Source organism: Lipophrys pholis, assembly GCF_963383615.2.
Source record: "Lipophrys pholis genome assembly, chromosome: 8".
NCBI lineage: Eukaryota > Metazoa > Chordata > Actinopteri > Blenniiformes > Blenniidae > Lipophrys > Lipophrys pholis.
The window spans coordinates 23,683,843-23,711,436 of record NC_137630.1 but is presented as its reverse complement, the minus strand read 5'-3'; the positions used below and the strand labels follow the sequence as shown (position 1 = coordinate 23,711,436).

General features: G+C 40.6%; 1 protein-coding gene across 1 annotated transcript in view; it reads left to right on the top strand.

The window, feature by feature from the left end:
* The window catches only part of LOC308112974 (cadherin-4-like), a gene marked incomplete at its 3' end in the record, with an annotated part of 231,031 nt that overhangs the window by 83,551 nt on the left and 119,886 nt on the right, over window positions 1–27,594 (top strand). Inside the window, exon 3 of the mRNA XM_080468827.1 lies at window positions 18,537–18,560. Within this exon, the coding sequence (XP_080324953.1) occupies window positions 18,537–18,560 (24 nt within the window). The remainder of the gene's footprint in view (window positions 1–18,536; window positions 18,561–27,594) is intronic.

Genomic DNA, 27,594 nt, shown 5'->3' with positions numbered 1-27,594 from the left:
CATACCAGTTGAGGCCCTTTTCATCTTCAATCTTTGTTTTGGTTGTAATTTGCAGTTACATATGTGCACATGAGCGTTGCCATTCTGATATAGCATTGAAACACCAGCTTAATTATGAGCCGTCGCACAGATCATGGTTTTACTTTTAGCACTTTTTTTTTTTATCACCGACTCAGAATCTAAATCATGTTACAAAAATGAAGCTGCGACTAGCCGAGCTGGACCGGAGTGGGAAGACACAATCGGCCTGATTTGCTGAGATTCTGCATAAAGCCGGCGAAATAGCACACTCGCACAAATAGATTGCACTTTCAGATTGCGTACGTTTTGGCGGTGATCAGTCAGGATCAACATTATGAGGGAGTTACTGAACGTAGCCATCCATTCATCCATCCACTCGTCGACTCGTCACTCCCCGTCCGGACTTCTGTGTTTTAACTAGAAGAGCCACAAAGATCCACTTGTTCATAAACAAGATCTGTCTCCCGTGATTACTGGTAGCGTGCTCTATCTTAACTAAATTACATTAATGCTTTCTAGTGGAGACGCAGTGCACCATCCAACCTGTCTCTCGTATGTCTGGAATGTTACGTGGCGCTTTCGTGGTCGTCGTAATAAGAAAGTGGGATTTTAACAATGCTGCACAGGTGTTTTGTGTTTATTTTTTGCTCTAACTTTACCATTACAGGGACATAAAAACCCTCTTTATCCCCAGAGATGGCAGGCATTGTAGATAACCATGTGTAGCTATTTGACGGAGGCTTTTACTCACGCCACCTCTTAGATCTCTAATATCACAGTTTTTACCCGGGACTTCACCGACCGACCAGGCACCGCGGGAGCTATGTCCGGGGGCTTCGGTGGCAGATCTTTAATAACGAGCGAACCTCCCGGAGTGTTAGTTATGTTTCAGAGAGAAGCGATCGGAGGTTTGAGGTTGAGTTTGTTGTCGTCTCTCGCCTTGCTCTCGGTAGGAGCTAAGCAGTGTGATGGATTAGGCATAAGGAGCGTCCGCTGGTTTAATGGCAGGTCCAAGGCAGCCGGAGGAGATGGTTTTAATCATATTTGCCTCCTCATTACCCTCCCGTCTGCTGCCTTAGTGCTGCGCTGGGATATCGTTGGCAGCCAACTACCCCCCTTCATGCAAGAACAACACACCATCAAATACTATAAACTAGAGTGTTCCTTATGAACTGGCGCCATTTCAGACCGCTTTACTTTACTGGTTGACAAACGCCGACTCGGAGAGAGAGAGCCACAGTAACAAAACCTGTAACCTTGTGTAGATTCCTCCTGCAATACTGAGTAAATATTGGCAAAACGGTCGCTGCTCAGCTGAGGGAAATTGTCTTGATGGTTACTGTAAAAATTGAGGACAAGATTTTAAACAGTTTAATCATTTCCTGACACTCGTATTCATGCTGCGAAAGGGAAACCACGTTTTCTCACAATATTCATGGGGCAGGATTCAGAATTAGCTCTGAGAGGCTTCTCCATAATAAGCCGAGTAGTGACCTTGATGACGGCGTGTTGGGGATAGACAGCTGCTTCTTATCTCCAAGGAGGCCCGCTGGAAGTCTGCTGTGTGACAGTGATGCCTATCATTCATTTAGCCACAACCTCGTCCTCCTTCACAAACATCTTAACAAATGCAGTCTCCGAGTACTCAGCCTGTGAGGAGGGGGAAAAAAAAAAAAAATGTCATACTGTCTGTTTTTCTCGAGTCTTTCTCATATTTCAGCTGCACTGGAGAAAAATCCGCTGTGTGTAACTCACAACCCTTGTTCATTGTAGCTGTGACTTTCTTTTCTGTTTCTTGGTCTCAGGTCAGTGTATTTAAAATTGATTGTTGCAGCTCAGCGTGTTGAATGGTGTTTTGTTGTGGAGGTTATTATAATACTTTGTTGTTTTTTTGTGCGTGTGAGTTGGGGTTCAGGGGATTTGGCTTTTAGCAGCCGTTTCTGAGTAGTTTTTTTTTGTTGTCTTTTTTGTGTAATTTCCATTTCACCCTGTTTTGTATGGATTTGTTTGGTAGTACATCCTTCTTTGTTATTTTTTTTAGTTTTGCACCCCCCCTCCCCCCCCCCCCCCATTTTTTCCTATTTTTTCGATACGTCTCTGATTGTTGCCGTGAGCAATATGAGGGGGCTAATTGCATTTCCAGCAACCTTGTTAATGACAATGTTGTAATGGCTTTCAGCTATTATTGAACTGACTTTCAACATTTCCATTTTAGTTTACACAACTGCCATTTGCTTAAAAGCTTTGCCTCTGTACTCCTGGACAAGCTGGCATGGTTTAATATGTGCATGTGATAACAGGTTTATTTCTGTGAATAAAATTAGTTCCCTGAAGACTCCACAGGGACAGATTTTTCAAGTGTGTTTTGGCTGTGGCGCAGCCCATATTATTTTATGAAGTGTGCAGGTGTCACTGTTGTTTGGCAGGAAGAATTGTGCTTACGGAGATGAAAAGCGAAAAGTATTTAAGCAGGGTCCATTAGTGCTTTGAACTTATATTTTCTCCAATTACGATTGATCTATTGGATTTCTGCTCAATCGCTCTCACTTTGCGTGAAGTTAATTCAACTGTATTCGCAGTGAATATCGTTTATCTTTTAAAAGCTGATCTCTCTGCCTTTCCCTGTTCGGCGTTTGCCTAATCCTCCCTTCTTGTGGCCATGAACCTCCTCGCTGGCCTTCCTGTTTTTCCTCCATCCTCCGCATCCTTTTTTCCCCCAATCATCTCTCCCGCATACTTCACCAAACCATCTCAACCTCATCGCTCTCACTTTTCCACGAAGCTGTGCAACATGAGCTCTCCCTGTAACGTACTCCTGTTTCGCCTTGTGTCTTTTGGTCAGCGCCTCCAGCCGTAGACCTTCCCCTTCAACCGAGCAGGAACCTTTCAATCACAGATCACTGCTGACCCCCATCTCCTTCCAGTCCACCCTGTCTGTACTCTCTCCACCACCTTCCTTCCACGCCATCCACTTCTCTGGACGGTTGACTCCAAGTACTTAAACTCCTTTCTCCATCTGCTGCATCCTCGCTGTGGCACCATTCTTCTTCCCATTCAGACACATACTGTTTCACTCCTGTTCATCTTCATTCCACTTTTCTTTAATGGAAACTACAATTCTCCAGGTTGTCCTCATCTTGTTTTTCCCCCACTCATATCTGAATGCCCTTCCTGACTTAACCATCACTAAATCCACACTAGAGGTCTCATCAGAGGCTGGATTTGTATTTTATATCCTAATCATTTAGTTCATTTAAAAATGTATCACTTTGCCATGTGTTTTTTCACTTTGTGCCACCTGATGATCTTAATATTTAAAATATTTGTCAAGAGTATGTTATAATCCATCCGATTCTTATATCACCCGCGATGCAAAAGAAACACATTTCCTTGACCAGCTTTTGTCTTTGAGCAAGATTAGGTTCCGATGCAATAAACCATGAAGAACTGAAAGTGGTGGCCTAGAGGTTAGAGAAGCTGACTTGTGATTGGAGGTTTGCGGGTTTAACTCCCTCTGCTGTCAGTTTCCCTGAGCAAGGCCCCCAGGGTGCAGCCCCTTCCCAGAATGAGAAGGGCTTAAATACAGCGAAAGAATTTCCCCAAGAGGGTTGAATGAAATAAATGTGAAAAATAATGACTCCACTTATCACACTGTGAATCCTTGAAGACAAATGTGAACGCGTTCTGGAATCTGCAATACACGGATCATACTCCCTCCCCTAAACTATTTCTTATTCAATGCTTTCTCCAGTTATAAGTTAAATAAATAAAATAAAACTCTCACATTAGATGCCTACGTCTTCTTTTCACTTTTTTTTTCTTTTACTGAGATGTAAAGCAGATATGCTCCTCTTCTACTCTGTGAAAGTTTCATCTATTATTTTGTGTCTGTTGGCTTTAAGCATTTCAAGTGTTTATTTGTTGAGATGCACACCAATACACACTCATGTATCCCTGCAACTGTGTGTGTGTGTGTGTGTGTGTGTGTGTGTGTGTGTGTGTGTGTGTGTGTGTGTGTGTGTGTGTGTGTGTGTGTGTGTGTGTGTGTGTGTGTGTGTGTGTGTGTGTGTGTGTGTGTGTGTGTGTGTGTGTGTGTGTGTGTGTGTGTGTGTGTGTGTGTGTGTGTGTGTGTGTGTGTGTGTGATTGACAGTGGTGCCTGTTGGGTGTGACAGAGTGTGCTGATCCCTTGGCCGGCCCCGCATCACAACATTTCCTCTCCGTCCCACTTCACTCCCTTCGTCGCCAACTCTGCATTTATCTTACTTTTCATTCCTCTGGGCAAATATGTCTTAGTTTTCCTTAACTTCCTGTCTTTTTGTTGTCCCGAAAGTGTTTTATCACTATTAACCATCTCACAGGCCTCTGTCCAATCTCTCTTTTTCATTCTTTGTCACCATGGGAGTGCTACATTTCTCCCTGCAGAGGACAGCAGAGAGAGCGGATAAGTGTTTAACAGTAGAAGGACAATATTTCTCTTCCTAACCTTGGAAATTGGTTTTGTACCTGATTCAGAAAAGAGAGAGCCTTATGTCCGAGTATATTGTTCAAGCGAGACAAAAAAATTGCTATGAAAAGCTCACAAAATATTATATATAATGGACTTTGTCTAGTTTTTAGTTATAATCTGTTTTTTCTTTTCCAACAATAGACCAGCTCTTCTTTCACACATTTTTCCAATGTATTTATTTATTAAGGGTTTTCATTGTATAGTTTGTGTGTTTCACATAAAGTGTCAGAACTATGACAGTTGGGGGGGGTAACACAAGGATGACGCACATTTTTGGTATTTGGTGATGAATTTGTTTGGAGTTTGACATTGGGAGATGTACATATAGATAATAATCCTGTATCTGTTAGTTGTGTAGTTATAAGCAGTCTCACCTCATAGCACCACTTCATGGACCTGTCAGGCTCAGATTGAGTTAAATAGGTTTTCTGTGTAGATTTGCATGTTCTTCCTGGGTGTGTTTAGGTGTCCTACTCCCACAAGCCCAGAAACATACATTGGAGGCTAATTGGTAACTGTAGGTGTGAATTTGAGTGTGTATGACACTGGGATCAGTTCTCGCGCCCATGTTATGTACAAGTGGTACAGAAACATAATAGATTCCTTTAGCCAAAATCTTTTCATGTGTATTTTTTTGCATGTCTTTTGGATTTTATGTCATCTGTGGCATAAATTGGTGGACTCTCATTTAAAAAGCCTTAAAGGATAACAGATAAATATCTAAAATAGAATTTATATCATCTCGACCATATTACAGAACTGTGCAATTTACCATCCTCTTACTGTGACGTCACAATGCTGAGTACTACACTATGGAATGCCCACTGAAATTCCTAAAAATGTAATTTCCACAAATGAAATGTGCTGGAATGAAGTTGATTTAGTTGAATAGTCGTTTTTCCCTCCATGTGCTGATTTTTAAATGCTCTTTTGATTGCAATCAAAACATTTCACCATAACAAAAACTGGTTGCTAGAAAAAAACCCAAAAAAAAACCAACTTAAAAAAGGTAGTAGTGTCACAAAATAAGTAAAAAGCTAATTAACAACACAATTTGTGAATTTGTTTTGTGTTCAACACGTTTTCTCAGTGTACTGCAGTATAAAAGCTTTCTTTTAGAACATATAAACAAAATTTCTCACTGCAGCTACCTGTATGAAATGAATTGAAAGGAGGTTCAGTAGCACCGTTGAATCAGGTGTTGCTGTCGAGTCTGCAATCTGACTTCTGTATCACTAAGCGAGGGACGGCACGTAAACAAGCTCACTTTAGCTGGGCAATAATCACACACCAGACGCCAGCTGTCAGACAGCCAGACACATTTGCACTTTTTTGCGTCGGTATCTCCTTCAAAGTTCAAACCATCGCACTGTTGCGCCACAGCTCAACAAAGAGCACGGGAATACACGCTTTCAAAACACGACCGAATAATGCACGAGACATCTATTAAGTGCTGCACTGATGAACTGACCGTTGTCATGTTGAGATATTAACAAAACCACTGAAATACCTCTGTATAAAAGACTGGATCAGTCTTTTACCAGCGAGGAGCTTGCTGCACTTGGAGTGAGTGAATAATGTCTCCACTCAGCCACCTCTCTCTCCGCAAGCTTTTAGGAGCTGTCCTCGGTTCTGAATTAGACATTCAGGTAACAGTCAGTGCGGTGCTTTCTTTGGCCCTGAGGCTGTAGTGTGGCTGTGTTTCATGTTCTGCTACAGTGCATCCACAAGTGGTTTATAGAAACACTGTGTGGCACAATACTGGCTAAAAGTATTGACCACACTTTTTGTGTGAAACGCTTGAAAAGGCACCAGACTGTGGAAAAGTCTTCCCGGACTTCACACTGACAGAAAGTTGCTTATTACCCCTGAAACACCAGTGAGGCACTTTTATGGAAGAAAAAAAAGTGCAGAAGGCAGAAGATTTATTTACACTCATGATTTTATTAAAACTGAACTGGTAATGCTTGCTCTTCATTTAGAAATCTATTTAACACAGCCTCCATTTGTCTTTTAATAGGTTGTCAACTGTTCTGGGAGCTATTTAGATACTTCTTTCTTTCACTATCTCTCTTTTTCATTCTTTCTAGGTGTGACCAACACAATCCAATTGGTCGTTATGGATTTTAACATGTCGTACATAGATTTTCATGGTCGGCCACATTTTCTGGACATCTACTCACACACGCAAACACCAACGGTGACATAAAAGCTGCTTGTACACAGTATCGGTTACGTTTTTCCCAGCGACCTAAAGAGGGCGCTAGAGAGGGAATTGAACCACCAGTAGTGTGGATTAAGAGACGACTCCTACTCTGCCAGCTGAGCCACAGCCGCCCCAAATCTGGTTTGGACTCTCAAAGTGTCACAGTGCGAATATGTCTGGTTTGTTTATGGACTCTTTCTGTGTGGAGTTTGCATGTTCTCCTGTTCCCCTGATATAATGCAGTGTCACTTATCAAATGAATCCTGTTTAAGGGAAAGTTAGTATAACAATCCTTTCTACCTTACCTTGGTAAATGTGGACTCTTACTGCCTTTATAGCCTGCTTGGTATTCTGAGTCACACTAAAATGATCAGTCGTCACACCGCACTAGGCGTTTATCATTTTGCTTTTAACATAGACATTACAACATATGCTGAATGCTTATCATTTTCATTTCATTTCAAATGTCTCAAAGAAAGTATATTGTAAGCTCATCTTATCCTACAGCCATACACTCTCTGCTCTAGTTGAATTAATACACTGGAGATGCACAGTCTACCCTGAGGTATGTGTGTGTATATATATATATATATATATATATTTTATTTTATTTTATTTTATTTTTTGTCTCATACTCAAACCTCATCTTTATTATAAAGACTTCACAGAGAAGTGCACCGAGTTTGGAAATAAGCGAACATTTGTTATGGGTATTTGTGTGCCTGGGTAAATAAAAGAGACGGAAGGAAACAGTTATTAAAGAATGCAGCAATTTTCCAGAACATTTTCTCGAAGCCGTTTTGTGATACAAAGAACTTTGCATTTCATATAATTCCGGGGTATAATTTATCACAGCAAAGTAGATTATAAGATACTGAAATATAATCCTGCCGCTTTTAAACTCTCACATCAGTTCCCTACATTTTCTTTTATCTTGTATGTCAAAGAGATGTTGGACCCTCTTAACAAACCGCATACTATTCTAAATATGTTTTGGTAAATACGATAGGTGTGTGATCTTTATTTGAACCAAAAAACCATGAAGAAGAAAACCTCTCTTGGCTATCACTTATTTCTCATTTTTGATTTTACTGGTAAGAAAAGAAAATAGGAAGCTGGAGATCGCTCTGTGTGGGAGTCTTTTTTTTTCATTCGCAGTAAGTTTTTCTTCACGTGCGTTTGTTCAGGTTCTGAAACGTGTCAATATTTCATTCCTTTCAGAATATTAAGCAGAGGGTTAAGAGAGCGTTCGCTGGAAAATATGTGTGATTAAATAGAGTGGATACAAACAATATCTCTGATGGAGGAGATTTATGAAAGCCAGGGACAGAATGAGGGTTTGGGCTTCTCGGGGTCTTACCTGCATTATGTAGAAATGAACAGTCTTGTGTCTTTTTGAATAGTGTAATCACTAAACCTTAAAAGCTTAACTGCTCATTATTATTCATGGAGATAAGGATTGGGAGAGTTTGTGTAAAAAAACAAAAAAAAACAAAGGACTTGTTCTGTGCTGTTACATTGTAATCATGCATTAGTTGAATAGACACGACAACATGAGTTAACAAGTAAATTTAAGACTTTCTTGCACTCTACCCACATTCACATCCACACTGGTGGCTAATTGAGAGTCGCCGACTTACCTAAAAGGCTTGTTATTGGACTGTGGGTGGAAAATGGAGTAAACCCACGCTTGCACAAGGAACATTTCTAAACTCTGCTCAGAATGATCCAAAGCACCGGGAATAAACTCACTGTGGGGGGAGAGTCCTGACCACTGCACCACCTCAGAAATATCCATACTTTTAATCGCAAATGTGTTTGTTTTGGGATTGATTTTTATTTTAACAGGTCAAATAATTACACGTGCATCAGAAGAAAAAAAAAAGAACATCATTAAGAAGTACATTTTTTCAGTTATTTCAGTTATTACTCAAAACAATGCAGTTATTACAACATAATAACTGAATTGTTTTGCGCATTTTTATCATTGTGATGACCTCAGTGTATATAACATATTAAAAAAAATGGAATAACATAAAATGTTATTTGATATTTCAAGATATTTGTATGAATCATAACCTTCAAAAAAGGTTGAAGTATTGCAGTTTATGTGTAATAAAGCTAAAATATGTGAATGTGCCTCTAAATTCAATTATGTGAAAACACACACACGCACGCACACACACACACACACACACACACACACACACACACACACACACACACACACACACACACACACACACACACACACACACACACACACACACACACACACACACACACACACACATTACGTTAATGAAGTCAGAGGCTCAGTTGTTTGTTGATTATGGCCAATCACAAAGATTATGCGGGGTGAACTTTTAGGGCTGAAAAACAGTAACCGTACAGAATAGCTTGTGTTTTATTGTCATTTCATAGATATATATTGAATCATTTCCTGGCGCTTTTACCAAAGTGTTGATATTTTATCGTATTAGTTTTGGTGTTCACAGCTTTGGTTTAATCACAATCAGTGAAAGACAGTGGTGTTGCCCATCTCTTTTGCATTGTATTTATTCTTGTAACCCCGAAATGGCGGTGATTTTGTCGCTCCAGTGCTAAAAGCAAAATGGTGAGGGGGAGATATGTGGACCCCCCCCCCCCCATCCTGCAAATCCAGGTAATCCCCCGCCCTGGTAATACTCCCCTCCCTCATCTTTCTTTTTCCATTTTCTCACTCTAGGATAGACTGTTTGCATTGAAGTCCAATCATATGTAAAGTGGGAATCTATTTATAACATCTATATTTGCTCCTTCGAATCCACACAGACCCAAAGCCAAATCTTCAGTGAACTACCTGCCAAAAAAGCACGCAGAGAGAAAACAATGAAAAAAAATAAATAAAAATGATGAAAAGTAAAGCATGAAAAAAAAAAAAAAAAGCACCACGCAAAGATAGGCCAAGGGCAGCAGAAGTACGGAAAAAGAAATCAAAACGGTGAAGCAGGAAAGTAAAATGAAAACCTCCAGTGGACAGCGAAGGGGGAGGTTAAAAGGGAGAGTAGGTGTCTGAAGGTGCCACTACCTCTCATCCACTGTCTGATCTGTGGGTGGCAGTGATGACTGATGGAGAGCCACTCTAACTGAAGGTCATATCTGAAGCCCTGCCATTTTAGACTGCCACTGTCACGGGGGAAAAGGATAAATAAAGCTCACATTGTCATGTTTATTCACCCGGCTTTCGCCGCAGCTCTGTCGATGGAGAAGGGAGAGACAGATGAAGCGAGTCAGAGGAACACGGAGGATAGTAATGCTAATAGATGAGACACTGTTGTCAAAGTGGGTTTTTATGTTATCATACATATTTCTTTTCTTTACAAAGGACATTTGTACACTGTCATTCTCAGATTAACATTCCATTTCAATAACAAAGCCTTGATCCTCTTTGCTATTATGCATCACATCATTTAATACACACAACTGATGTTTTAAATTGCACATTTTTCTAAACGCATTTCAGCTTTTTGATGATTAGTCTTTCCACCAGACATTTCCACGACAGGAATGTGAGTGATAGCAATGAAAGGAGAGCTTTTTTTTTTTTTTCTTGAATTCCAGCTAAGTAGGATTTTTGGTTATCAGTGTGATTACTTCAACAAGCGAGGCCATACAATGGTCGCAATTACATAAGCGTTTGTCATCAAATCATGTACAGCTCAAATAGGGTGAAACAAATTCCTGGAGGGGAATAAACTACAGCAGGCAGCATGTTTTCTGAGTTTGCTTTTCCCAGATTGTCACAGGGCTTAAGGACAGCAGTCTGTCACTGCTCCAATGTCCCTGCAGTCTGGCTTGGACACAGAGCTATTCGTCTGGCGTTGGAACCATCGCCGGAGCTGGAGGTTCAGAAAGGGTTGTTATCCCCCAGGCAGGGCAGAACGCTCGTGGCCAGACGACCTCAATGCCCAGCCTCTAATATCTGATCAAGAACCATCTGCTGAAGCTGCCAGAGCCCACAGTCCCTCCCCGTACCCCTCGACCTCTCCAAGGAGGGCCCGAAGGGATATCAAGCTATTAGTCAGCCTTTAGAATGATTCTGATTGCCATTTGTAGAATAAACGCTGCACAATAAATGTTTAACATTTGGGATAAAACTTTCAGTCTTGTAATAATTGAGTAAGAGGCTGCTGAACTCTTGTTCAGCTGTTCCCTCTCCATCCCTCTGGTCCTGTTTCCCAGCACATGAGCCCACAACTTGCCATATTCACAGTTATTTATCCCCAAACTTCCCCAAAAGAGCAGTTTGTGCAGAAAGTATCGGATGCTATTTGAATCACAATGCTAGATTTTTCTTTTCGATAATTTTCATCCCTCCTGATTACTCCTGTTGACAGATGCAAATGCCAACTCCTGGCCACACAATGATGCAATTAGCCCGGAATCATTTTTCATTGTGCAAAGAAAAGGCCTTTTGTGAAACCGAGGCCCAGAGGTAAAACACTGTCATGATGATTTAGCAGAATGTCCATGTCACACGGACGCCGTGCTTTATGAGTAACATGGATTCGCGGCAGAGAAAGCTTGTAAGCATCAAAAAAAGTATATAGAATGTGTCAAAAGTGTGGCTCACGTGAAGTTTTAATGGCCTGTGAGAACAATTTCTGTTCCTGCAGTGTGTGTGTGTGTGTGTGTGAGTGTGTGTGTGAGGGAGAGAGTGTGTCGTGCAGCAACATGCGCCAGGCCTTGATAACAGTTGGTTAATGGGTAATGTGCCACACAAGAGTGATGCTGCACTTTCTGTTTTCATTTTGTTGCTGTAGTGCAGTAATTAATCCAGCTGAACCCTTTGTGCTCGCAAAATAAATGCTTTCCATTTTCATTAATAGACAACTCATTAGTACATAATGAGCAAGAAGGCAGCACTCCCCGCTCTCCCTGTGCAGTATGTAGGAGATGAGCATGCGTTATACTCGGCTAATTAAAACCTAGGATTGTGTTCCGTGGCTCTGTATCCTCCTCAGTTGAAAAGTGCAGGCACGTGCTTTTAAAACGTTAGTGGAATGAGTCATGGTATGCAAGGGTTTTCCGTAGCGGTGAAAACAATACAAATGTTCCGTCTGTGCGTTTATGCATGTTGATATGACATGTTACGCGCAGCATTATTAAAAGGAACAGCACATGGAAGCAAAGGATGTTTTTTTTTCAGATATTTTTTTTGCTGCTGTAAAAATACTTCTTGTCAATAACTCTTATGCCAAGAGGAAAGCCGTTTATTTCCCTTTTGAATGGAGCTGGATTTATAACAAACACGATGAGCTGTTTGGTGGCAAAGATTAGGCAAATGTTTCATTGGTGCAACCCACATACTGATGCTGCTCATCCCACAAATGCATGGTCCCTATGCATGCAGTAAGAGGAATAAACTTCTTTTTTTTTTCTAATGATTTAGATTGCAGATACATAATCAAACACATACTTTCACTTTTACTTTATTAGCACAATCAAATTGCCTTTGCTCTACATTGTTTGAAGTAGATTTAAAAACCTTTGAATCCTTTCAACTGCCTCTTCCATAAACAGTTAAACACCCCAAAGTGCCAAACTAGAAATGTAATGATTATCTGCAGTGACAAGCTGTCAGTGTGAGGGTCTTTGGTTGCCACCGACTTTCCATCTGGAGTCTAATTTGGAGCGTCCTCCCATAGGTGACATCTTTCCCTTTCCCCAAATCACCTGTTGTCACTGGTAGAATAACAGTGGTTCTGACTTTCTATTTTCTCTGGAGGAGAAATCGTCCACTGTGAGCACTCGGGATGTCATTTCACCCAGACAGGAAATTGGGCACTCAACTGGTTCCCAGAAATGTTTGCATTGCTATATTTAAGTGCATGAGACACATATATAGTATCTTCTCATTCATTCAGGTCAGTGCATTTTAAATGGAATTCACATTTTCACCACAGCTGCCATGCACTCGACCTCCATTGGGAGTACCTCAAGGGTTCAGATACTATTGGACACTTTGACACATGATCAGGGCGGCATTGGGGATCGAACCATTAATTTTGGAATTGGAAGATGATGTGCGCTACCAACTACCCCAAATAGTCATAAATGACTGGTGTCATTATTGTAGTAAGTTTATTTCCTTTGTGACTTGAACTGGGGTTTCATTCTTAAATAGTGATTATGATTAAGAGGTGAACAGCTACAACTTTGAAATCGATCCTCATTATATTAAAGTGATGATAGATCAATAATGATAATCACCTGAAGGCTAACTCATTTGTTTTCACTACAGTATGTGGCCTTTATGAGTCGTCGTCCGTCCCCCCCACACACACACACATACACACACACATGCACACACTTTTCTTTGCTTACTTTTACAGTTGTCCTCACGCTTACAGACTAGCTTTATAATCAAACTTGTGTGCAGCAGAAGCTCTTTTCCAGTGAAGATGTGGTATTCATTTATTATGATGTAGTGATGATTTGCTGCAAGGATTTCTCACTTCATGATGGGAATAAAATCGAACCCAATTTCTGCTCGTAATTAAAACTATTCCCTGAGTGGCCAGCTACAAGGCCACAACTTTAAGAAGTCAATAGAAGACAGGTTTCCAATTGCAATCTAATTCAATCATACGGCGATGAATGCTGCATGTGAACCAACAGGAAGTGATCCGTTCGCCCACAAACAATAGACATACCTTGAGATCCTGCATCCTTCCACAGCCTGTCGAACGGACCGTCTGTACTCCGCTATGACAGTGTGTTCTGTGGGTTTATTTAAACTAATAATCTCTGTAAAACTGTGCTTTTGTGTGGTTTAATGCTAATTAGGTAACTGCTGCATAATTGTTCTTGTTCATATTCATTTCTTTTGTGTGCGTAGTTTAATGACCCAAGAGCATTCGAGACCCTCTAAACTCAGAGTGTATACTATGTGTAAGTATTCCAGAGCAGCAATTGGAAAAATACACTTGTTTTTCCCCTTAATTCCTAAATAGAGAATATGAAATATCTCACCCTAGAGAAGCAAATGCTACACAGCGTTTCTGTGGTGAAGTTCTCGTGCTGTACTCATTAGTAGTCAGAAAGGCCACACTGGAAAAGTGTTTGTGACAGCAAGCAAGGTTATACATTTAGATTATAAAAGCACACGAGTCAGATAGAAAGAAAAATGCAGAAAGAGGTCAAAGGATAGCAAACTCCCCCGAATTTCCGCTTTCAGCTGACACGTTATATTTCTAAAGCTGCACTCATCACTGCTGATGATATTTCTCACGATTGTCATTAACTAAGGTCAAATCCATCAAGAGATGTTTATGGCTTCGATCTCGTTTTGAGCAGGTATACCAATTCATCACTTAGACATGCAGTAACGTTGGAAAGAGGCACCTCATTGGTCACAAAGTGATGGAGCATTCTCAATCAAACTGAAGCTTACCTTGCATATAATGTTCCATATTTTGATGCTCACATGTGACAGATGGTACCAAATGTGCCAAACTGCAAAAAAGTGCTGACAGAAAACAGACGTAGACTATCACGGGCGGTACAAAGTGTTTTTCAGCAGGTCACTTTATGCAAAGTTTGGCTATTTAGTATGATATCGCCAGTGAAGTCAGTCAAAATGATGATTAAAAACTGTTATCGGTCCTGAGTTGTACGATTTCTGCATCCATTGAGCTCCGTCTGCTGCTCGCAGGACTGTGTCCCGGATAGAAGTTGTTCAAAATTTGTTCAACTTTGGTAAAAAAAAAAAAAATGGATCTCTTAACATGTCCATGCAAACCACAGAAGCAACCCCTGAGATGACAATAGCTTTACTGGGATCGAAGTTCCTTTCATTAAAGACGAGTATTAACCTCTCAACACAGGGTTTGTAGCAGGTGAAGCTTAGTTCTTTGTACAGGCCAAGAAACAGTGTTCACTTTATTAGCTGTGTCAAAGTAGTTAGAGTAGCTGCCAAATTTTGCTTGCATCGTAATTTGGCCATTGTAAATCCTCTTTGTGATGCTGGTCTACAGTTTAACGTGTTCCTTCAAGGCACGTGCTAAACATCCAACACAGAGTAGAACGATCCACCTTCCCAGTGCAAGAAAAATCCAAACGGTCTTGCTCTGCAATCTTTGATTTACAACTTTTTAAAAATGTTTCCCCCCCAATTCCTGTCTGGACTCATATTCCTTTTGTCAATTAGAGAGGAAATAAACTTTAATGTAGGCTGTTCAATAAAAATAAAAAGAGAAATAAAATAACAGCTGAATGTCATTTAAATGTTGCGTTATAAACATCCAAATAGATTTACTACAAGCTTACCTGATTAACTTTTATTTAATCTTCAGTTAAATTTATACTTGCTGTTTGACTTACAATCTTTCAAATACAGTTTTAATTATTGGAGTTCATCTTTATCTCGGTGAAATATTAAAGGAGTGACTGCCCATCCTACTATTCATCGGATATTGCAAATTCTTTGACAGTGAGAGGTTGAATTTCTGGAAACAGCGGGAGGATGTTTATTTCCCTATCTCGTAAATGCATCTTTAAAATGTAGCTTTTAGTGTCCTCGGGCATGCTTTTGGGCAGCCTTAACTTTACCCTGCCGGAATGCATACATACTTGTGGGAAACTTGTATTGACATATGCCCTATTTTACATAATACTCAGACCCACAGAAGTATTGCTGCGGGTGCCTGGGCCGCAGAAACGCCACAAACATATTCACTGCAAATTAGTCTCCAAATCCATATAAGCCACTGATAACGGGGGGAAAAAATGCAGTAATCAATGACAGAGGTTTTCTGTGCCTCCCGAAACAGTGGAGTTATTATGTGTGCTGACACCAATCAGCATGACTCCTCTGCTCTGACCCAGCAAGTTCTGGAGTGGGAGGAAACTTTCCTTTGAATATTTATGAAAAACCAATGCACTATGTGTTTATTATTTATCATTATCCAACCAGTTAAGACAGCTTGTTGCCACTTATTATTATTATTTGTTTAATTTCTCTCCTATCCAATATATTATATCAGTTCACACAGAGAGAACGCGTAGCATCCTGCTGTTTACTGCAGGTAACTACATGGCGGAGCAATTAATTAATGCATCATTTAAATCATGCCTTGTTATACTAGAATTGAATTACAGTTAAGTTGTGTTGTCTGAAGTTTTTTTTATTTTTTTATTTAATCTTTGGAATACTACAAGCGCTTACTGTTTGACACGCGGTAGTATTTATTTTACATAATAAATGACAAAAGAAAGCAGGCTAGGCACCAGTGCTTGTGACATGTTGGGTAATATTTTATCGTCGATGCAGCTACCCCAAAGGTTTTAACAGTGGTGAGTTTGTAAGCCTTTGGGCTGAAAAGGAAATGGACCAAGGATTTTCTTTTAGTGATAAGGTTGACTGCACTGGGCTGTGAGAGTGCTTCACTAACTAATTATTTGAAGCCTCCTCTCAGATTAGGGTAGACGTGCGGAGCTTATGGACAGTTGCATAGCAGGCAATCAGACCATGTAATAACCAGAGGGCCAATATTTGCTCAAATCCACTGTAACACCTCACAAAACAAAAGTGTGTAAATCCCTAATGCTCAGTCCAATCCCACGGCACACTGCCTTGATAAACACCGACGCCACCTCCACAATGGACGCCATCTTTACTCTGGCAATTAGGCAGAGCTTTGGATTATCACTTCCTCAGCCCAGCACACCACAAATCCATCCGGATTCAATTATTCCCATCCCATGTCTGTGGCCATTTGGGCTTTTTTTTTTTTTTTTTTTTTGTTGGGCACACGGCCAGTGTAAAAATGTTCCAAAGGATTTGAAGAATGGCTCAGAGTACAAAGTTATTTAAATTTTCGAAAAGGAAAGGGGGGGGGCAGTCTTCTTTTAATTTATTTTTGTATTTCTGCAAGTTTGACAAGTCTATTAAAGTAAAATACAATCTTGGGATCGTACAAACTGTGTCCTTGTGATTCTTTTTTTTTGAGAATAATAAACAAAATTTATTGTATTCCTCTCAATCCCATTTTTTTGGAAGTGTGCTGTGTTGAAGAAACATGTCGCAGTATGTTCTTTTCTCCAAGCTGCCAATGTTTTTGATCCTTCCCTTGTGGGCCAGGAGTATCTCTAGTGGCCTCGCCACAAAAAACTGAAAATACATGTTAAGAAGAATATGGTGTATTTTGTCTCCCGTCTGTGGCATTTCTTTCCCCCTTATTACAAACCTCACTTAGAGTAAATTGTAGGAGATAAAACATTTAGGGGTCGGGAGAACTTCTTGAGGTTTTGTGTTTGCTCCAGTAGTTTTATACTGAGCAGACTGGACAACATTGTTGCCTGCTTTTTGGGTGTGTTGCTCAATACACTTTTTGTATATTTCAAATTAAGTGGTCACATTATGTAACGTATGTGATCAATGGACACATTTGTGTGAATCACTCATTGATATCATTTACCCCCCCTTGTCCCAACCATCAGCCATCACAACTATGTCCTGACTCTTCACCTAATCCACATGTGTTGTGGCCATGAGTTTGTTTGGTCCCCAAAAGTGTGCGAGCCCCCGGTTTTCAACATAAGAGGAAAAACAAATCCACACACGGGAAGGCAGAGAATCGAGAACTCATCCCCCAAAATCATTCTCAAAATAACACTCGCGCTTTATCACATCAAGAATTTAATTAACACCAGACTCAATGGAAAAATTATCACTTGCAAAAGAATTTGAAGAATAACAATGTAAAACAAAGCCAACTTCTGAAAGTTTGTTCGACACATTTAGGTTTCTTCTTTTTTGTTTTGAACGAATGAATGAAAATATGAGAAATCAGACAGCTCCCCCAAAAAGTGCATACATGTCTTGGGGGTCATTGTTTTGTTGATCTCAGGCTGAGGTCTCGTTTACACAACAACATTTTCAAGGGAAAACACAATACTGGGTGTCTGTTTGCATGTCACTAGTGGCCGAAGCCACAGATAATGCAACTTTATGAAAATGCTGAGACTCTATCTCTGTGTAAATGGCAGAAATGCTGCTACTGCGCATGCACACCACAGCTGTAATAAATAGTTGTTCTGCACATGTGCGAGTAGATCGCAATAACTCTGTGACCCTGGTCAGTGCTGCGTGGCGACAGTAATCCACTATAATGTAGAAGTTAATAATATTTCAGGTGCTGACTAGCGAGGGGCCGGACGTTTAATTGTTTAGCCGACTCACTGCGCACATCCCTGCTGCGAGCCATTAAAGTGTTGTGTAACATTATAATTGACAGCTGCTACATGTCGAGTAGTAACTCACTATTAGGTGAGTTCAGTGTAATAACAGAACTTTAAGGCTGTCGCTCCACTGATGGGCCACTTCTGGTAGCCAATTATGTCTCACATACAGAAGGTAGCGGAGATAATGAAAAGTGATGCGACATAGTGCTTGGAAGCACTGACATGTCGTTCATCTGTAGATGTCTTGTTCGCTAACACGGACGAAGTCGGGTTCATGATTTGTATTGCAACCTGCCACCAATCAAGGTTTTTGAGCTTCTTTTTTGTAAAACTGTCTCATTTCAATCCACTCTATAGTTTGTATATTCAGGCACGATTGATCATGGATCCCACTGTGCTGAAACCTCAATATGTTTATCCTTTTAGGTGGCTTGTTTTATTTTTCATTGGGTTTTTTTCCCCAGTAAATCGCCAGCCATGACTGTCATGTCCTATGTTTTATCTGTTTGTTGTATTGCAGCCTGTCAGCGTCTAATATATTCGTCCCTGTATCTCTTCTCTTTTATCTCCAGATACCACAGTATCACCACAGAAAGGTAAGACAGCATTCAATCAGTCACCTGTGGATTTCAGTGCATTTTCAAATCGGTGGCCAGGTGCCCGTGTGTCTTTGTGTCTTCCTGACTTTAGTAAATGAGATGAAAAAAAAGAAGGAGAAAACATTTCATGGTTTTGTTGGTGTTGATTTGATATTGAGTCAGTGATTGTTTTTGTTAGAGAACAATCTGTTTGATTACTGAGTCAGTCACTCACACCCACTGACACCTACACTAAATTATCATGCTATCCTGCAACGGCAGACAGCCCACAGACTGTGTTTATGCATTGCTTTCTGTAAGTCATATGTTCAGACTAATCACAGCTCTGTTGGGGGAGGTGACTGTTTTGCATAGTGGATCTGTAGGGAGAGATGTGGGGTGTACTGGGGATAGATGTTTGTCACAATGTACCTGTAGGCTGTTTTGATTTTTTTGAGATGATGGGGCCAGGCAGTCAAATGGTCTAAACAGCTCCAGGGGTCCTGTTGTGACTGACAGCCCTCAGGTGTATGCACCAGGTTGTCCCACCTCTCTACTTTCCTTTGAGAAGATACAGTAATGGCAGAGGGTGTGTCACGCACTGTGATTGCAAAGCAGAAGCAGACAATCAGTCGGAGAAAACTCCCCACTGATTTTGTTGAAACTTTTTTTTTTTTTTTCCCCTGCTGCGCTCAAAAGAACTTGGGTGTTATTTTCTGCCAGGTTTTACCAAAGCACAACAGGGCTCGGGTGGAAATATTTTCATTGTCACCTGGGTATGTTCTGATGTGCGGGTATATGTAAAAAAACCCGAACAGCAGGTGGGTGTCTTTAAAGACATGGCAACATTTTCACCTTCTGAAGCATTAGAAGTGTTAATCCTGCTTGTATACATTACAAAAGACATTGACAGAGCATGTCTTTGTGACAGGTTGCACTCAGTACCTCCCCAACTACACACACACACACACACACACACACACACACACACACACACACACACACACACACTGCCGACACGTAGAAATGCACACTGTTCTCTACGTGATGACTGTGCTGTCAGATTGGTCCATAAAGGTAAGTGATGCTGGTTGCCCGAGCCTCCCTCTCTGATGAATGTTGAAGGGGCACCGGGGCTGGCGTGGAGTACATCATCCCTCCACTGCTGCACTCGCATACGTTTCTGAATAAGAGGGAGATAAATAAGGCCAGCATAACCCTGACGTTGAATGAATGTCTATCTCTGTCAGTCTGTGTGTCCGTGTCTGTCTTTAACTTTTGTGTGTTTACACATCTTTCTTTTCAAATTTGTGTTGTCTGAGCCGTCAACAAAAAAAAACAAAAACAAAACACCCGACTGTCGCACAGACCCACACACTGAGAGTGCCAGGGAGAAAAATAGCTTGCTGTTTTCATTCATATACTTTGAGTTATAGATGGCTTTGCTGCAATGACAGTGTCATTGGTACTGAAGAGCCATGGGGCCTTGAGGCAAAGATAATGTACATAAACCATGTTTTTGTGCGTTCATATTTTTTAAAAGGCGTGTGTGTGTGTGTGTGTGTGTGTGTGTGTGTGTGTGTGTGTGTGTGTGTGTGTGTGTGTGTGTGTGTGTGTGTGTGTGTGTGTGTGTGTGTGTGTGTGTGTGTGTGTGTGTGTGTGTGCGTATTTGAATTGCTCTGGTTGTGCATGTGTTTGTGAGTCAACATGAAAGATGGAGACATTTGTGCTCAGCTGCAATGTCAACAACCCACCATCTCAATCTGTCAGCACTCAACATGAGATGTTAAAATAGTACAATGCTACAGTGCGCGTGTTATACCGAAGGGCAGCGCAGACTATTTAGGTCCTGGTAGGAATCCAGACGGATTTGAATAACCTTTACTGTTGTTCCCCACCAATATCATGATTAATACAGGACCTCATTATATTTTGACCTTATTCTTTGGTTTTTCTACTTCTGTGGAAGATCCCTGCTATCTGCCCCCCTGCCATGACATCCTTTATCCAGCATTTCTCCACCCCCTTACACTCCTCCTCCCTCTCTTCTGCCAAATGAAGTGTATTTATGGCACCTGTGCTGGAAAAACAGTCTCCAGGAGACATACTCTAATTTCATTTTCAAAATGCCAGCAATAAATTTATCAAATGGGCTGAATCGAATCGGAGTCACACGCAGTGCCATCCGTCACGGGCTGTCCCTCAGAGGCCTGTGGGCGTACTTAAGCTGGCCAAAAACCTCTGCTGGCAGAAGAAAAAGACTGAGTGTTGATAGGGGAGGGGGTACTACAGGAAGAGCCAAATGAATGCAGTGGTGAAAAATGCTGAGAACAAGGATGTGTGTGCATATCTTTACGTGCTTATTGCATATGCACAAGCATAAATTAGCTTGTGCACGAGTGCAGCTGCACAGAGGTCGATGCTAATTCCTCGGCACATAGGAGCCTGACGCTGGAATCTCAGTTAAGCACTTTGGCTGTTAATGTGCCAGCATGATAATTGATTAATTGCAACACAAGTTAATTGATTGTTTTGCTCTTTTTTTGCATTTGTAAATCCTTCTCAGTTCAAACAGCACTTTGAGCTTTCACTCATCCCTTGACTCGCAAAAACCCCAGGTTCACACGCTCCCTGCCCTCCCATTCCCCTCCAATTTCTCTCCACCTCATCCTCTGCACCTGACGGTGGCACCTTTGGCTTTCTCTTTAAATGTCTCTGTGTCTGCTGTCCTTTTAGTTTCACCCCTCTCTAGCCCTGACTATCCTCCCTTCCTCTCTCAACATTTATCACTGTGCAGGTTAAGCCAGGCGTGAGCGAGGGTAAAGCAGCTTAGTACTAACAGTTCTAATGAAGTCAGACCCCGCATTCCTCTAACAGGGATCAGTGGAACTCCTCTGTGAAGCCTGTCAGCATTTAATGATTAGATGAAACATTCAGACACCCGCCACGGGAAGACATGGTAATACCCAGCTGTGGTCTCTGTAACACAAATCCACAAACATTTATGCATGCGCACATGCTCGCTACCCCGACACATACAGTACATCGACACACTCACATGCATGCACACGTACTCTCCCACTCCCACCCCCGCGAAAGTCTTGATTTATGTCTAAAATAAGGTACCAGGGGAAAACGGTACACACTTCAAAGCAATTTAAAAAAAAAGAAGAAAAAGAAAAACAAATGACAGAATTCACAGAGTGAGCAATCGGATCGGGCTATTGATTCTTCCTACGTGCTGGAATTTAGAGAACGAAAAGTACTCTACATAAAAGAGATTAACCCCTCGTCCTGATGAGCGGTGCGTAAACACCGCTACATGCTATTTTCAATATGCATGCTAGGATCCATGGGTTTTTGCAACTCGTCACCTCTGCCACAATACACTTGATAGGAGATCAATGAAAGCCAATATTTTCCACAACCCTTTTTGAACATGTTGACACTTCATCCCCGACTCATTGTGAATTAGATGAAGTTATCCCACTCTGTGGGCGTGCATGGCAGCTCGATGTATGCTCGTGTGAGTGTCGGGAGAAGTTGTTTGTCGGTGTGTTTAAATGGTTCAAAGGAGAAATGGAGTGACAGAGGCAACGGTTGGGGCAACCAGCTGCCTGTTAGTCAGACTGAAAGGGTGCCCACCAGGGCTTAGCTGCTTTTTGCCCCATTAGCCACACATGCTAATCTACCTGTCAACTTACAGCTACACAAGGAAACTACTCCCTTCAACTTCTCTGTCTGTCTCTCTCTTTCTACACCCACCCACCCACCCCTTTTTTTTTTTTTTTTTAAATCTCCAAATCTCTGTCTCATTACATTTTGTTCAACATCTTCCTTCAGCAGCCAAATTGCAAACATATTCTGTCCTCACACCAGTAGTTTCTCTCCGTCTTGTGAAAGTACCTGTTTAGCTCCAGTTGAGAGATCTTAAGACGCCGGATTTGAATTAAATGTATGTGCATTTCTTCCAGTGTGCAGCCGCCGCCTCAAGCCTCTCATGTATCTCTTGGTTTGAAAAGTCTCCAAAAAAGTGCTTGAGCAAAGTACTTGAAAGTATAGTTTTATAAGTAAGCACTTTCAGTCAAAGACGTAGTGTTAGCTAAGCACTAGAAATGCCCACTAAGCTTAATTCAGAAATTGGTAACTGATAATGGTAATACAGTAATCCTCATGTGATCTTCTTAGCTATTAACCGCCTCATAAATCCAGTTACAAAAAGGCTGTACGACTCTATGGTCATATCAGAGTGTGATGAGCATGTGGTGTAGCCCAGCGATAATATAATAAACATTAGGTTGAGTACTAGCTAGGGTGTAAACAATTATGTGTGAGAGACTTCGGGGCGGCTCATGAATTAAAACCTCATTCTGTTCCCGTGATCCTGACAACTCCTTTACATGGGAGTGTTTTGTTGGTGCTAGAAATATTGCTGTCACTGCACAACTTACTCTCCCATCTTAAAATGTTTTATAACTTCCTGCGTTTGCAATACACTAAAATAGGTCAAAAATGTACTTGATCTACTAAGACTTTACTCGGATAGAAACAGATGATCTGGAGATTGCATCTGACAGATGAGCAAAATAGCACATTTGCCTTATTTAATATATTTTGTGTGTTCCACTCTGTGCTACATAGTAATTAGAGTTTACGCTAAATAATGTTAAGATGTTCAAAAACATTTATGATTGTGTCTGTTTTGTAGGTCTTTGCTCAGCCTTCAGCAAACAAACTGCCATTTTGTTTTGTTTTGGGGGGGGGGGGTTTCAGCTGGCTTCCCACAACTTTATTGTGACTATTTAATAGGATATTTTCTGTGTTGTATCCTGTCTTAGGTCTTCCAATCTAATTCTGAAAGTTTTTTCTGTTTCTCTTCTGCCTTCCACAGCTTTGACGAATTTTGCATTATCCTTTTAACTTGTCAAATTCAGATTTGTGTTGCTGTAATGCCCCCTGATATGATCGATAATTGTCTCCACCAACACGTCGAACGTTGTGGTATCACATTGCATTTTGAGATTCAGTCACACTATGAGGAAGGAAAAACAAACTAACATTGAAATAATACAGTTTCCAGCAGATTGTTCTTGAGTAAAAACAGCTTATTGCATTCCTTCATGGTGTTATTCACATTGTCAAAGTGGATGCAAACCTTTGCCTAAACACACACTTTATCATCATTTTTGCAGGATCTTAGGAAATCAAGCCCAATGGGTTTCATGTCCACCACATATTATTTTACGTCCAAGCCATAGTAGCTCTGATGATCGTAACAAGTGACTGGGTGCTAACAGCCACTTAATACCAGTTGTGGTATTTACACTCCCACTGGTGGTTGGAGGTTTATTGGCAGTAATACTAAAGATTTATTGATTGACCACCACGGTAGAGAACAGTAGTAAAGTGTGCTGTTGAATTTGACTTTGTTATCGCACACAGTTTCAGAGGTCAGTCAGAGGTCTGTCCATTCAATTTATATTATCTGGGTAATCTTTCAGATGTCTAAACCTAGTACTATTTGGAAGACTATTAGTGTTTTTAGACACTGTCTTCATAACGATTTGACACCAAAGCACCTTATTGTTTGTACGGTTCTATTTTGAGAGGAGGAGATTGGGTTTGTGTGAGTTGATCACAAGTAATTTGTCACTTCATTTGTTCCAGTGTTATTTAGGAATGGGAGGGATCTGTTATGCTTGTTTGATGAAATATAATTACCTTGACCTTCACAAATTTGATTATACTAATGATAAGACTAGATTAGATTAATTCATTTTCGATAGCACAACATTCTTTTTGAATGCGTTTATTCATGGCATGTGATTGGTATATTTTTTTAACCTTAAGTGATTTCTTCTCTTTAGTGTTTGTTGACTTAATTGGGTGAGTTTCTTTCCATATTGGAAATTGTTATTATATCAAACACAAATACGATGACAATTCTTAAAAATAGAACTTTTTTATGCGGAGCATTGTCAAATTGATCTCCTCAGATCCTCCTAACAACCAGATAAATTGTAACATCGTGAAATCAAGAGAACAGTTTTAATTATTTTCAGACATCTGTGTTCCGTGTGAATCTGAGGGGCTTTGTTGCTCACAAACCTGTCATATGGTTATGCAGCTGGTGCTTGATTTCACTTTGATTCAAAGGTTTCACTTCCCATCTACACTTAATTAAAGTATGACAAACAGGTCTTTATTCAATCACTAAATAAGTCAAGGTATACTAAATGAGTTACAGTATGTGTTGGATATAATGGTTCTCACAGCATCTATACAAATGTCTTTAATGACTTTTTGACATTTAATCAGGCAACATTATCAGGAATTCCTTTTCTGTTCCTCATAGTTTTACGTTATAACTGATGTCAGATGACTTGTCTTATTTTAATTAGTATACAATGTTCTTTAAGTTGCAGGCTATATTATGTTTGAATGTTCTTTTGTAAAGCTGTGAGCTGAATATTCATAGAAAACTGTACAGGTGGTTCCACAGTGTCTTCGTATTGCAAATCCTCAGCTCCATCATCCCATCAGTCTCTCTCATCTATTACTACAGCGTAGTATAGAAAACCAGTAAATAGATATAATAAAACACAATTAGTATATTAAATAATGAAATTCATCTGCTGCACAAGACTGAAGGTTATCGCTTTTATGTTTGTTCTTTCAACCTCAGTACTTTTGTGTAAACACAAAAGCCAACTAGTTTAATAGATTTCGTATTGTCATTCAATGTCATGTAATTTTTTTGTTTTGGTTTGCTACTCTATCTGTAATACTTCATTCTTTTTCCCTCCTTATTGTGAGCATGCCCTCATTAGTTTTTTGTTTTTTTTCTTTTTGGCTGTGTCCTACTCATGATACTTGCATTGAGAAAAGTGATTACTTTGACCTTTAATTTTCCTCTTTTTTATATATATATAAATCTAAATTCTGCTGTGTGGGCTCTGCTGGGGCGAAGAGTTATTATAGACATGATCTTGCCTATATTGCATCTCTCAGGCCAACTAATCAGTTCCAGCATATATGGATCTTAAATGCCAACAGAAGACACGGCAGCACCCTAAATCCCTCTGAGTGAATCATTAGAAAAAGAATAAAACCTTTGTGACAAATACTATGCATTAATTAGACAGTTGTTGCAACACGGTGACAGGCTCTATTGCTATGTACAAAAACATGAGAGGCTGATTACATATCATATTGGTTTTAAAAAATAAGACAATAAGTTCCTGGAAATAAACCTGAAAAGATGCAGTCTTTTTATGTCTGGGCTCTCAGTTTTATACCAAGTTCTGCAGAAGAACAGAAACGTTAGAAAGAGGAGAACTACGTTGGATACAATCTGCAGACACTTTTGAAATGCTGCATCTCAGTTGGGTAGAGTAACAAGTGCAACATGGTGGAGCAGGAGAACAATGATAGCTGGAGCAGAACTAGCAGGGCAGGAGATCTGTGCGAGGAATTGGTTGAGGACACTGGAGGCTGTTTGTTGGGAGGAAATATCTAAGAAATTTGGCAATGTTGAACTGTCTCTTCACACATATATGTCCGTGCATTGATGTGTGTGTGTGTCTTTATCAGTATTTAGAACTGTTCAATTCCATCGATCCATCTTCTATTCCACTTTATCCTGTTCAACGGTGAAGTCAGGTTGAGACACATTCTTATCTATGGACATTTAATGGTTACCTGCTAACCTTATAAGCATATTTTTGGACTATGGGATTAAACTGGGGTACCCAGAGAAGAAATCCACCAACTGACAAAAAGAATGTGCAAACTCCACACAGAAAGGCCTTGCCCAAATTTGACATTGTCACTGTGGAGTTACAGTGCTAACCACAGCCTAAGTTATTAATTCATGTCTTCATAAAAATATTTCCTTTGCGAAGGCATTTTTTAAATATAAGGGGGCTTCATAATTACAGCATATTGAGGTCAACATGGTATATTTTGTTTATCCATTTGTAAGTGAGTGTTAGCCAGTGATTAAAAACAACAAAAACCACACATAGAGAGCCTGAACAAACTTTCTTCAACTCATTAAGACTGTCTGGGTATCGAAACCTTTTACCAAGCAAAGGCAGAGTGCAGATAAAAAGAGGCAAGTATGACAAAAAGATTGGAGACAGAAGTAAATTTATCACCACTCTTTCGTAAAGGATCCTGTTCTAAGCCTCAGCTGCCAATTAGATCCGTGAACAGTCTGTTCCCCTGACAGATGAACTTAATTTGATATTCTGTGTTCTGCTCAGTAGGGTGCAACACTGATTGCATTGGTGGAAAGGAATTTTCAGGACGTCCATACAGACCAAGTGTAATTGACTATGCAGAGATAGACTGGAGCTTATCATAGCTCCAGTAGAGTGGTCTCATTTAGGAAGTGGGTCCGGTTTGTACCTGATGGTGTGGGGCAGGTATGAGGGTGCAGAGATGCTTGTGTGGTTATGCAGCATTACTTAAGAACAGACATATGCCAATCCCACTGAGAAAATAACTCTTTGTCATCATTCACCAACATATTATTGTCACAGGGCTACCTGCTCTGAGTCACTTAGATGATTCATACATCTTTGTCTGTTTACTGACAAGACACGGCAGTTGGGCTTGAAGTCCTACAGGGCTGGCATTGCCAGGGAAGCGGGTGGCATATTGCACCCAGCAGGACAGCTTCAGTGTAGGCCTGCTCGGCAGAGGGATTTGGCCAGCTTGGATTAACTCAGCAGGGGGGAACAGAAGGATACAGACGGGGCAGACGGAAAGGGACAGACTGCAAGTGGAAGACAGAGTACATCAATCTCTGCTCGGTACACGAACACCTGAGACACCTGAGAAAGAGCTGCGGAGACTCGTGGTGAGTCACACTCATGCACTGGTGAGTGGTGCAAAAAAATGAAAAACACACACAAACGTCAGGCGTTCAAGTTAGAAGCCAAACTAATCATAAAATAAATGACACATTATCTTTGAAATAGTTTTGCCTTATCTGGAATTTCTGGAATTCCTCTTTTTACATTTAACAATGGCAACAAATGTCTTA